Source organism: Moschus berezovskii, chromosome 19, assembly GCF_049115385.1.
Source record: "Moschus berezovskii isolate FMDL1 chromosome 19, NW_MosBer_1.0, whole genome shotgun sequence".
NCBI classification, from domain to species: Eukaryota; Metazoa; Chordata; class Mammalia; order Artiodactyla; family Moschidae; genus Moschus; species Moschus berezovskii.
Window position 1 is genome coordinate 56,077,563 of NC_142478.1, and position 13,050 is coordinate 56,090,612.

The 13,050-nt window shown below is 37.5% G+C and overlaps 1 protein-coding gene and 1 pseudogene across 2 annotated transcripts in view; one reads left to right on the forward strand and one right to left on the reverse strand.

The window, feature by feature from the left end:
• The window catches only part of KNTC1 (kinetochore associated 1), a 101,852-nt gene that overhangs the window by 45,057 nt on the left and 43,745 nt on the right, over positions 1 to 13,050 (reverse strand). For both annotated transcript variants that reach the window (XM_055405701.2, XM_055405700.2), the window contains exons 17-27: positions 10,677 to 10,802; positions 10,497 to 10,586; positions 10,029 to 10,082; positions 8,671 to 8,732; positions 3,996 to 4,107; positions 3,160 to 3,303; positions 2,917 to 2,973; positions 2,709 to 2,810; positions 889 to 1,005; positions 655 to 798; positions 127 to 225 (exon numbers count right to left, since the gene is read on the reverse strand). In XM_055405701.2, the coding sequence (XP_055261676.2) occupies positions 127 to 225; positions 655 to 798; positions 889 to 1,005; positions 2,709 to 2,810; positions 2,917 to 2,973; positions 3,160 to 3,303; positions 3,996 to 4,107; positions 8,671 to 8,732; positions 10,029 to 10,082; positions 10,497 to 10,586; positions 10,677 to 10,802 (1,107 nt within the window). The remainder of the gene's footprint in view (positions 1 to 126; positions 226 to 654; positions 799 to 888; positions 1,006 to 2,708; positions 2,811 to 2,916; positions 2,974 to 3,159; positions 3,304 to 3,995; positions 4,108 to 8,670; positions 8,733 to 10,028; positions 10,083 to 10,496; positions 10,587 to 10,676; positions 10,803 to 13,050) is intronic.
• On the forward strand, positions 6,493 to 7,728 carry LOC129542885 (elongation factor 1-alpha 1 pseudogene; annotated as a pseudogene).

The following is a 13,050-nucleotide window of genomic DNA, read 5'->3' on the forward strand; positions in this document are numbered from 1 at the left end:
TAACAACGTTGTGGCAGTTTCAGGTGAACAGTGAAAAATATCTGCTGCTTTTGTGACCAGAAAGAAAACTTCTAAGAAAGGATGCAATGCTCAGAAGAAAAACCTATATGATGACTATTTACTTACATCTGTGTCAGATAAACATCCTATTACTGCCATGGCTTTTGCTTCCCAGGCTGTATCAAAGAGTGAGGTGAACTTGGAGCTACATCTCTTCAGTAAATCCTAAAATGAGACAAACATTTTGTTTAAATTTAAAACTCACTAGAAAACAAAGAAACAAAACCAACCCACACACACATAAATAAATACAGATAAACAGCTTTTATGGATATGTAAAAAACCAAAAACTTCTACTTAGCTATGAATGATGAACAATGGTCAACAGTGCACGATTGCCAAAACCTTGGTCTTCAGTTTTACATGGCACAGAAAACTTTGTTCATACTTCTATTATTTCACAACAGTCATTTGCAGAAAGTCCTAATATTATCCCATTGTGTCAAGGTTACCAGTCAATTAGTAGCAGAGTTAACTCACATTCTTAACAACAATATGCTGCACAAATCCTAATGATAAGTATCCACATTCTTCAAAGAGTTAAACATTCAATACAATGAAACGCTGCATGTATTCAGGAAAAAAAGAAGTTACCTCTATGTACAAAAGGAGAAGTTCCTCCTCCTGTAAGTCATGCTCATGCATATAAACTCTTATAAATTTCTGGAAGATGGAAGGAATAAGCTCGGGGGCCAGCACTTTATCAAACATTCGGAATACAATGGTCGTTGTATCCTCCTGGATGTCAAAATAAAGATGGAATAAATGCAAACTCTAGTCATGCTGACTGTGGGAAAATAATTCTGATAAATCTAGACTTTTACCTACCTTCTCAAAATCAGAGAGGGCTAATTTGCAGTTGTATTTCCTATGCAGTGTGATTAACTCTTGAAGGTTATTTACCAAAGTCCTTAACTGACATACTTCCTCCGTGTTTTGATTATCCTTATAAAACGAAAGTGTTGAAGTTGTTACGGATATGAAATAAAAGCATGAGGGAAAGACAAATAAGAGGAAACATGTAACTTATGCCTTTAAATTTTGTATAAGTCTAACTAAAATTAACTAGTACAAATTAACAGATCAGAATCCAATAGAAATTCGAAATTTTTCTTTCTTAAAAAATAGAAAAAACTATTAATACAGTGTAATATGAGTTTGAGTGAACTCCGGGAGTTGGTGATGGACAGGGAGGCCTGGTGTGCTGTGATTCATGCGGTCGCGGAGAGTCGGACACGACTGAGCGACTGAACTGAACTGAATATTTTTTCAGAACCCCAAATATACTTAGGTACACAAACATCATTTAGATGGTCCTCAATGTCCCAACCATATAGATATAAAGCTATAGATTAAAACCAGACATAAAGCTATGACATTTCCTAAAGCTATATGCAAGAAACAGAATTTTCAATTGATAAAAGGCAATTAGGGAAAGGAGAAAGAGGAAAAGCTCTCTTGTGGAAAAACATATATAATGATCAATATACTTTATACATTATAACATATAAAGATTATATGATATTAATATACCGCTTGCAACCTACAGAAAAAATTCTTATTTTATTCTTAATAGTATATAATCATCACTATATATAGAACAAGAAACTGCTATATCAGAAAGCAGGAGGATTAAGGAATAAGTGTAATTTCATAATGTATATATGTTCCAAAAAGTCATACCTTCTGGTCCTTAAGTACTTTATACCTCAGAGTTGAGATTTTATATTGAGGTGTCTCAATGTTAGTTTATAAACTAAATTATGGTAACCCCAACAAACATTTTTTAAAATACAAGAATGCACTTTTTAAAAAAAATACAATGAATGCTTTCTAGTTTTCAGAAATATGAAGGGGAAAATCAATAAACTTAAGAAATTTAGAAACCAAATAATAAATTCAGTTCATTAATCTCAAACTAACACTATATGTGACATCAATATTCCTGCTCTTAGTTCTCCTTCTAGCGTCACTATTTTTTTGGTCAGTCAGAAAGTTCCAGACTTTTTTCAATTTGATCATTTAAAAAATTCTTTGATTCTTAAGCCATTATGACTGTTGGAATGTCTAAGAAAGGCAATCAAAACTAGAAGTAGTTTACTAGTTTAAATAAAAATAAACCTAATACAGCCTTTAAAAACTAATCCTAATGCATTACTAAGTTTTCCCCTTTTAAAGGACTGTGAAATGGTACTAATGCATAAAATTGCAATTAGACTACTTAGGAGAAGGAAATGGCAACCCACTCCAGTGTTCTTGCCTGGAGAATCCCAGGGACGGGGGAGCCTGGTGGGCTGCCATCTATGGGGTCACACAGAGTCGGACACAACTGAAGTGACTTAGCAGCAGCAGGAGTATGTTTATATATTGTTTCCCATTGGTTCAATAAAGAAAAACAGTGCATTAGGACAGGTTGAAGTTGTGACAGAAACATTAGGGGAAAAAAAGGCTAACTTTCCTTTTTGTGGATTGTAAATGTACACAACAAAAGAACACACAGAAAGAAAATGTAAGAGGCACATATGTCTAACTACAGAGACAAACTTTTTTAATATAAATGAAATATTTTTTTAATTGGGCTTCCCTGGAGGCTCAGATGGTAAAGAATCAAATGTTTTAGTACCAAAAATTTCTTTTTTGTATCGTACCAAGGAACTCCAACTCCAAGAGGATGCCAATCCCAACTCATCTGGTTTTTCTGCTGTAAAAAATACCTCTGCCAGTTGAAGCCCATTTTCTGGCCAGTTTGCCTTTAAAAAAAAAAAATTAAACCCCATTAAAAATAATGTTTTTATTTTGAAAATAAAATGGAGAGTATCTGAAATGTCTCTTTACTACTAAGTATACTGGTATTACCTTATCAGTTAATTCAAGGTTCCTGGCTGCTTGCTCCAACCATTTTGCAAGAATTTTCTGAAAAAGATACATCACATAAAGTACAAATAGATAATCACTGAAATCATTTAAAACCTCCATGATAATCTTTCAAGAGAGATACTAAAATGAACTACCTGGTGTTAGCATGAATTAAATCTTTAACAATATAAAGTAATAAATAAAATTGAATCATCCAGAGTGGAAACACTGACAGCAACTTACCTGTCCTTCAGGTACAGTCTTTCTCACAAATGGGATCACATCATTTTTAAGCCATGGACAAAGCTTTTGCAGAGAGACTGGTGTAGAAATTGAGTTGAGCAAGTTCTCAAGCATTTTCACATCAAATCTGCTTTCAAAGTTTGCCTAAATCATAGAGTGAGAAACTAAGATGTATCTGACAAATTTAAACTGAGAGCCTCCAAAGAGGGAAAGACTTATTAGGAAGTCATTTCAAGAAATATTTTACTGATTTAATACTGACCCTTAAAGCAAATGATTCGAGTTGGTAGCCAAATTCCATGAAACCTCACGGCAGCGAGTACAAGTTAATAAATTGAGGCAGAGGAACTGGCAGAGATGCCATTCTAAGGAAAACTTAACTGAAGGTGACAATATAAACCCTAACAAGCATGTGTCTTTAACAGACTCAGACCCAGATCCAGTTCTTCGGACCTAATATCCTATATCAGTATGCAGGTGATTTAGAGCAGCAACTGCAATAGGCAGTCCTTTACCACTATCTGAGCTGCAATAGGACTACCCTCCCCACCATGAACACAGAAGGTGTGAATAAACTGTGTCAATAAACTGTTTAATAGAATGTTACCTCTCGAGCTAAGTTTAGGAGCCAACTAGACTCTGAATGATGAGAGAACATAAGTTGCTATTTTATCATCGTATTTCCTGAGTTAATATCATCAGAGGACGGTTTTCTATCAGTCTGAAAACGCCCCATTGCCCAGTCACTCCTGCCACCTCATTTGTTTCTAACACTGATTCAATAACATCTCTAGGGAACTATAAAGCCATTCAGAAAAAAATGCAAAAGAAATTACCCGATGTCTCAGCCAGAGGTACTGTGCACAAACAAGGTTTCCTTCTCTTAGCTGTAAAAAAATATCCTTAAGATCATCTTCATTATTCAGAAATTCGATCCAAGAACTACCACTGCAAAGTCAAAGAGAGGAAAGAAGCTAATAATTTAAAAATACATATTAAGGTTATACAAGTGGATATCCTTATGCATTTTAACTAGTTTTTTTCTCAGAGTTAAAAAAAAATACCAAAGATTATACAGTTAGTCTCCTTCTTATCCAGACCTAGAGAATTCCTGTATTTCCCTCCCCCAGAAGGCACAGCTCTTCTTGTAGGCCCTTTCTGATATAATCACTACATATTCAAGCAACCATTTTCAATTTTAAATGAATGATTTCATTGAATTTGTTATATTCTTTATACTTGAAAAAATTCACTTTATATTATCTTGGCACTTGTACCAAATGAGCACATAGTTATTATTCTTTTTAAGGACTACATATGATTCCATGGTATGGATTTACTATAATCTAACTAGACCCCCCACAGGTGAACCTTAGGGTTATTTCCAGTCTTTTGCTATAATCAGTAATGCTGTAGTGACTACCCAGTCTTAATTAAAGCTTAGAAGTACAAGATGAATACTTCCTTAACAAAACTCTACAAACCTGTGTCATGATTAAATAAGACAAAATAAGCATTTTCACTAACATCAGGAATAACAGAAGGATGTCTGTTTACCACCATTATTTAATAATGTTCTACAAGTATCAGTCAATGAAACTGGGCAAGAAATGAGGAAAAAATGAAGCAAAATTATTATTTGCATATACAATACTTGGAAAAAGCAAGATTAACTGAAATATTATTATAAGCAAAAAAAAAAGGAGTTCAATAAGGTAACTGATTTAAAAGTAATTTTTAAAAAATCAATAGCTTCTATATTCTTTAGAGAATATGATAAAGTTCCATTTATACTAGTAGGAAGAAAGAACAAAATTAACATAAAGTACATAAAATCTACATGAAGACAACTGAGTAGCTATCACTCAGGAATATAAGAAAATAGAATGAGTAGGAAGACACATGTGTGTGGGCTCAGTTGCTAAGTTGTGTCCGACTCTGTGATCCCATGGACTGCAGCCCACCAGGCTCCTCTGTCCACAGGATTGCCCAGGCAAGAATACTAGAATGGGTTGCCATTTCCTCCTCCAAGGAAGACATACTGTCGTTAAAGATTTGATACTGTAGATAGTGGTTCTCCCCAAATTGATCTTAGGTTCAGCACATTCCCATTTTAAAAAAATAACAAAAAATAAAAAAAAAAAAAAAGATTTTTAAAAAAACTGAATAAGCTGATTCTGACTCTTTCATATAGAAAAGAGTAATCCCCCAAGTTCTGAGAATAAGCATAGTGGGACTAGTCTATCAGTTAATAGGACACTCTAAAGCTACATTAATTAAACCTATTGGATACTGGTGAATGAACAGAGATGAGATCAAGTGAACACAATTATATTCCAGAAACTTAAATACACATGAGAATTTTAATATGTAATTAAGGTAACATTTTCAGTCAGCACTGAAAAGGTGGAATGTTTAATGATAGTATTGGGATAACTGAAGAACCACAAAGAAAAAAATAAAGCTTCCTTCGTTGTTAGTTTATCATGATAAATAAACTTATGTTTGAAGTAGCTATACTGCATATTTATAAATGCTTTCTTGGTGCACATGTTAGTATATCTAATAGAATTAATTTCCAGAAGTGAATTGCTAAGGCCAAAGGTATGTGCTTTTAAATCTGCCTTCCAAATGTTTCAGTCCCAGTGGATGATGTCAGTTCAGTCACTCAGTCATGTCCGACTCTTTGCGACACCATGGACTGCAGCACGCCAGGCTTTCCTGTCCATCACCAACTCCCGGAGCTTGCTCAGACTCATATCCATTGAGTCAGTGATGCCATCCAACCGTCTCATCTTCTGTCATCCCCTTCTCCTCCTGCCTTCAGTCTTTCCCAGCATGAGTCTTTTCAAATGAGTCAGTTCTTCACATCAGGTGGCCAAGGTACTGGAGTTTCAGCTTCAGCATCAGTCCTTAGTGAATACTCAGGACTGATTTCCTTTAGGATTGACTGGTTGGATCTCCTTGCAGTCCAAGGGACTCTCAAGAATCTTCTCCAACACCACAGTTCAAAAACATCAATTCGCTTTTTCGCAACGGGTTTGCCGCCAGGACACAGGTGTCGTGAAAACCACCACTAAACATAAGCCAAAATGGGAAAGGAGAAGACCCTCATCAACATCGTTGTCACTGGGCACATAGATTCAGGGAAGTCTACCACGACTGGCCATCTGATCTACAACTGTGGCGGGATCGACAAGAGAACAATTGAAAAGTTCGAGAAGGAGGCTGCCGAGATGGGAAAGGGTTCCTTCAAATATGCCTGGGTCTTGGACAAACTGAAAGCTGAACGTGAGTGTGGTATCACCACTGATATCTCCCTGTGGAAATTTGAGACCAGCAAGTACTATGTTACCATAATTGATGCCGCAGGACACATAGACTTCATCAAAAACATGATTACAGGCACATCCCAGGCTGACTGTGCTGTCCTGATTGTTGCTGCTGGTGTTGGTGAATTTGAAGCCGGTATCTCCAAGAACGGGCAGACCCGTGAGCATGCCCTTCTGGCTTACACCCTGGGTGTGAAACAACTAATTGTTGGCGTTAACAAAATGGATTCCACTGAGCCACCCTACAGCCAGAAGAGATACAAGGAAATTGTTAAGGAAGTCAGCGCCTACATTAAGAAAATTGGCTACAACCCCGACACAGTAGCATTTGTGCCAATTTCTGGCTGGAATGGTGACAACATGCTGGAGCCAAGTGCTAACATGCCATGGTTCAAGGGATGGCAATGCCAGTGGAACCACCCTGCTTGAAGCTCTGGATTGCATCCTGCCACCAACTCGCCCAACTGACAAACCCTTGCGTTTGCCTCTCCAGGACGTCTATAAAATTGGTGGTATTGGTACTGTCCCTGTGGGTTGTGTGGAGACTGGTGTTCTCAAACCTGGTATGGTGGTCACCTTTGCTCCAGTCAACGTAATAACTGAAGTGAAGTCTGTAGAAATGCACCATGAAGCATTGAGTGAAGCCCTTCCTGGGGACAATGTGGGCTTCAATGTCAAGAACGTGTCTGTCAAAGATGTCCGTCGTGGCAATGTGGCTGGTGACAGCAAAAATGATCCACCCATGGAAGCTGCTGGCTTCACAGCTCAGGTGATTATTTTGAACCACCCAGGCCAAATCAGTGCTGGATATGCACCGGTGCTGGACTGTCACACAGCTCACTTTGCTTGCAAGTTTGCTGAGCTGAAGGAGAAGATTGATCATCATTCCGGGAAGAAGCTGGAAGATGGCCCTAAATTCTTGAAATCTGGTGACGCTGCCATTGTTGATATGGTTCCTGGCAAGCCCATGTGTGTCAAGAGCTTCTCTGACTATCCTCCCCTGGGCTGTTTTGCTGTGCGTGACATGAGACAGACAGTCGCTGTGGGTGTCATCAAAGCAGTGGACAAGAAGGCAGCTGGAGCTGGCAAGGTCACCAAGTCTGCCCAGAAAGCTCAGAAGGCTAAATGAATATTATCCCCAATACCTGCCACCCCAGTCTTAATCAGTGGTGGAAGAACGGTCTCAGAACTGTTTGTCTCAATTGGCCATTTATGTTTAATAGTAAGACTGGTTAATAATAACAATGCATCATAAAACCTTCAGAAGGAAAGGAGAATGTTTTTGTGGACCATATGTTTTGTGTGTGGCAGTTTAAGTTATTAGGTTTTAAAATCAGTACTTTTTAATGAAAACAACTTGACCAAAAATCTGTCACAGAATTTGAGACCCATTAAAAAAAAGTTTAATGAGAAAAAAAACAAAAACATCAATTCTTCGGCACTCAGCTTTCTTTATAGTCCAACTCTCACATCCATACATGACTACTGGTTAAACCTTAGCTTTGATTAGACGGACCTTAGAAAAGTAATGTCTCTCCTTCTTAATATGCTGTCTAGGTTGGTCACAGCTTTCCTTCCAAGGAGTAACCATCTTTTAATTTCATGGCTGCAGTGATTTTGGAGCCCAAAAGATAGTTTCTCACTGTTACCATTGTTTCCCCATCTATTTGTCGTGATGGGACCGGATGCCACGATCTTAGTTTTCTGAATGTTGAGTTTTAGGCCAATTTTTTCACTCTCCTCAAGAGGCTCTTTAGTTCTTCTTTACTTTCTGCCATAAGAGTGGTGTCATCTGCATATCTGAGGTTATTGACGTTTCTCCCAGCAATCTTGATTCCAGCTTGTGCTTCATCCAGCCCAGCGTTTCTCATGATGTACTCTGCACGTAAGTTAAATAAGCAGGGTAACAATATACAGCCTTGAGGACTCCTTTCCCAACCTGAAACCAGTCTGTTGTTCCATGTCTGGTTCTAACTGTTGTTTCTTGACCTGCATACAGATTTCTCAGGAGGCAGGAAAGGTGGTCTGCCTTACCTGGATGAGGTAGGAAGTGCCTAAGATTTAGTGGGGAAGATAATGTTTTCCATCATTCACTCCCTAGAAACACAAATTCATTCAAAGCATTGCTGTATCTTTTATGACAGTCCAAACTTAAATTAAAAATGGGGAATGTACACACCTGAATTTTTCTGGTCCAAATGCTCCATAAAAAGTTGTCAATTTTGCATGAGCCCTTAGTACCTAAAAAGAAACCTGACAGTCTGAATATTGTGTGCAGTAACATTAAAATAAAAACCACCCAAAATTAGGCATTCTGTTTTAGAAGTCTTGCACATATTCTCCTTTTATTCTGCATTACAGGTCAATACCCATAAATATGACTGCATTTAGCACAAAACATAAAACTTGGACTGATGGAAACATTTCCAATCCAGTCATTGCAATAAAACTGCAAAGAAGAGGAAGGTATCTGTATATGAACCGTACCTTTAAATCTGCCTTCCAAATGTTTCAATCCCAATGGATGATGTAGGAAGTGCTAAAGCTTAGCAGGGAAAGTGTCTTTCAAAATCAATTAGTTTTCCCACTGATTTATAAACACGACCTGGTAAAACCTAGCTGGATTATACTAAACATTTACTTTGAGATAAGAGTTAAAAATTATATAGATGGTCCCTGACATGCAATGGTTCAACTTAAGATTTTCTGACTTTATGATGGTGGAAAATCAATATGCATTCAATAGAAACCACACTTCATATTGTGATCTCTTCCTGTGTTAAAGACAATATACAAGACAATACTTTCCTGTGATGCTGGGAAGAATTAAGAAGCTGTAGCTCCCCTTCAACCACATAATCCCAAACAACTGATACCCTTTCAACCATTTTGTGTTTTCACTTTCAGTACAGTAGTCAATAAATCACATGAGCTATTTGACACTTTATTACAAAGTAGGCCTTGAGTCAGACAATTGTGCCCAACTCTAGCTAATGTAAGTCTCTGAGCACATTTCATGTAGGCGAGGCCAAACTATGATGTTCAGTTGGTTGGGTATATTATATGCACCTTTTTTTAATCTGCATGCGGCATGCAGGATCTTAGTTCCCCAAGCAGGGATGGAAGCTGTGCCCCCTGCATTGGGAGCATGGAGTCTTAACCACTGGACTGCCAGGAAAGTCCCTTAAATGTATTTTTGACTTATGATATTTTTAGCTTAATGATGGGTTGGTCAGGACATAACCCCATCATAAGTCTAGGAAGATCTGTATGTACATGGACACACACACACCATCATAACTATCATCATAATTTATAATTATTTGAGGTAGCAATCACTATGCAAAAATACTTAGAGGAAATATTTCATTTGATTTCAAAATAACCCTTAAGTACTATTATTATTCCCATTTTACAATAAGGAAAAATGTATTAAAGTAACTTGCTCTTGAAAAAGTACAGACCTATCTTGAATTCAAAAGCATATTCTATTACTACATTCATCCCCAAATTAACCTATAAATCTAACGCAATTACCTCTTTTAAGCCATCAGAATAGACAAGAACAGTTTTATCTTCTTTCTTCAAAAGCTAAGATGAATAAGAAACATAGTTAGAATATTGGCTATATCAGGTTCTCCATTCTGTGAATTGAAGTAAAAAATCATTTTTAAAAATTAAATTGCACTGAACTCTGAGATGAATAAAGGAATTATAGATCTTAAAAACAATGCATTTCATGAGAACAGCTCACATTTTGCCCATCTGTTACACCTTGATTTTAAGGAATATAACTAGCAACAGTATTCATTCAAAGATCAGTGAGAAGAACAATCTACAGCAAAAAATGGCATCATTTGGAACAGCAAAAAAAAAAAAAAATATATATATATATATATAAAATGCACTTTAAAAAGATCACTGACGGAAAAACAATTCAGTTTTCTGGAAATTATTTCTTTTGCATAAGACAAACTAACATGAACAAACATTAGAAAAACTTACCCTGGTTTTGGCATAATTTAGCATTTCCTGGGTGGTTTCATAGGTTATCCACTGAGCCTCCAAGCAGTAATTCATCACAAACTCATCATCCTGTTGCATAAATGCCAGACATGGTAAGGCAACACAATGCTGATCAGTCCATCAATCTGAATATTCTAGTATACAACAGGGAAAACATACCTGGATTTTATGTAGATTTTCCTTAGCTTCATTGACAAGTTTTTGCCATTCAGTCTGCTCACTGGTGTCCAGAGAACTCAAAGCTAGTTTCTCCAATATATCATTTGATTTTACTTTGTAAACAAGCTGTAATATAAACATGTCACATCAAGAAACCTGAAGCAAAATAACACTTGTTGATGAAACCTTATGCTATATGCTAAAAAAAGAAAAAAGTGAATATTTATGCAGTTCAAGAATAAGCTTAGGACTTTCCTGGTGGTCCAGTGGGTAAGACTCCGTGCTCCTAAGGCAGGGGGCCTGGGTTCAATCCCTGGTCAGGGAACTAGATGCCACATACTGCAACTAAAGATCCCGAATGCCAAAACTAAGACCTGGTGTAGCCAAATAAATTTAAAAAAAAAAAAAAAGCATTAAAGAAGGTACGGAGAAGGCAATGGCAAGCCACTCCAGTACTCTTGCCTAAAAAATCCCATGGATGGAGGAGCCTGGTAGGCTGCAGTCTGTGGGGTCGCTATGGGTCAGACACGACTGAGCGACTTCATTTTCACTTTTCACTTTCACACATTGGAGAAGGAAATGGCAACCCACTCCAGTGTTCTTGCCTGGAGAATCCCAGGGACGGGGGAGCCTGGTGGGCTTCCGTCTATGGGGTCACACAGAGTCGGACACGACTGAAGTGACTTAGCAGTAGCAAAGAAGGTAACACTTAGATAACTGAAAGGTAATCCAGATTGCAAAGTTATGTAAATCATTTCTACTGAGTCCTCACTAGACGTGACCAGTAGTGTACTAGGAGCTTTATGTGAATTATCTCAGTTAATTCTCATAAAAACCTAAGTAAGCATTTGAACCTCATCATAACCCTATGGGTAAATACCAAGATTCCTATTCTATGACTGAGAAAACTTAAACTTGGGACTTCCCAAGTGCTCTGGTAGATAAGAATTCACCTTTCAATGCAGGGGACTCAAGTTCAATGCCTGCTCAGGGAACTAAGATCCCTATGCCATGAGGCAACTAAGCCTGCACGGCACAACTAGAGAAGCCCATAAGCCACAACTACTGAGCCTGCACACTCTAGAGCCTGTGCTCTGCAAGAAGCCCCCATGTGCTGCAACTAGAGAAAACCAGCATGCTGCAATGAAGACCCAGCACACCCAAAAATAGATAAATTAACAAAATAAAAATTTCAAAACCCCCTCCAAAAAACCTGAAACTCAAGAGAGGGTCTGAAATTATGCTGTTCAGAAGTTAATGGAGGGACTTCCCTGGTGATCTAGTGGCTAAGATTAGGTGCTGACAATGAAGGGGGCCAAGGTTTGATCCTGGTCGGAGATCTAGATCCCACATGCCACAACCAAGACTTCGCACACTGCAACCAAAGATCCCACATACTGCAACTAAAGACTGAAGACCCCGTGTACTGCAACTACGATCCAGCGCAGCCAAATTAATTTTTTTTTAACAAATGGAGCTGGTTTTTAGAAGATGACCATACAATTATGTTTCATGTCTAGTTTTCCATCAAAGGTTCTTTAGAAGCTAGAAACAACTTGAATATAGACAAAGCCAAAATTTCAGGTTTCTTTTTTCTTTTATTTAATTATCCTTTGGCCATGTGGCATGTGGTATCTGTTTCTGGACCAGGGATCGAACTAGAGCCTCCTGCTTTGAAAGCATGGAGTCTTAATCACTGGACTGCCAGGGAAGTACTTCAGGTTCCTTTCTTACAAACAAAATATCAGTTTTAACATGGGCTTTCTGGTTCAGAAAACTAAAAATGATATGTACACATGATGTACATATGAACACATGTACACCCATTTTTTTTATTAAAAAAGAAAAATAAAATTAAAAAAAATGATATGAAAGAGTAGTTTCTCTAGTTCTGTGTCTCCAGTACCTGAAAACACATTTCACGGGTTTTGATTTTTTGCTCTAACCTTTTAAAAATTAGAAACTCTCAGATGTTTAAAAAGATAATAATATAACAAATACTTATATATTTATCACTCAAATTAAAAAAATAAAGCACATTACTTGCAGGGTTAATAGTCAGTCGCCTGCTGCTCTGGTTAAGCCATGAGAAAACAGCCATAGGAAAAGAATAAAAGCAAAATATAGCAATACAGCATAACCCAAATAAAAGTACCTCAGGTTGATCAGTTGGGGTTGTCACACCCTGCTAAGCTAAGGAAAAGCATAGTGTGGACCTTGGAGTGCCAGGGCAGTGCAAGTTCAGAACACTGCTTGTGCACACACTAAGATATTTTCCCAAGGCATATGTGGGTCTATGACCTCCAGCTAGGTGACAGCCCTTGTACAAGAAAATAACAAAGATAGTTAAAAGTAATCAATAAAATGGGAGACA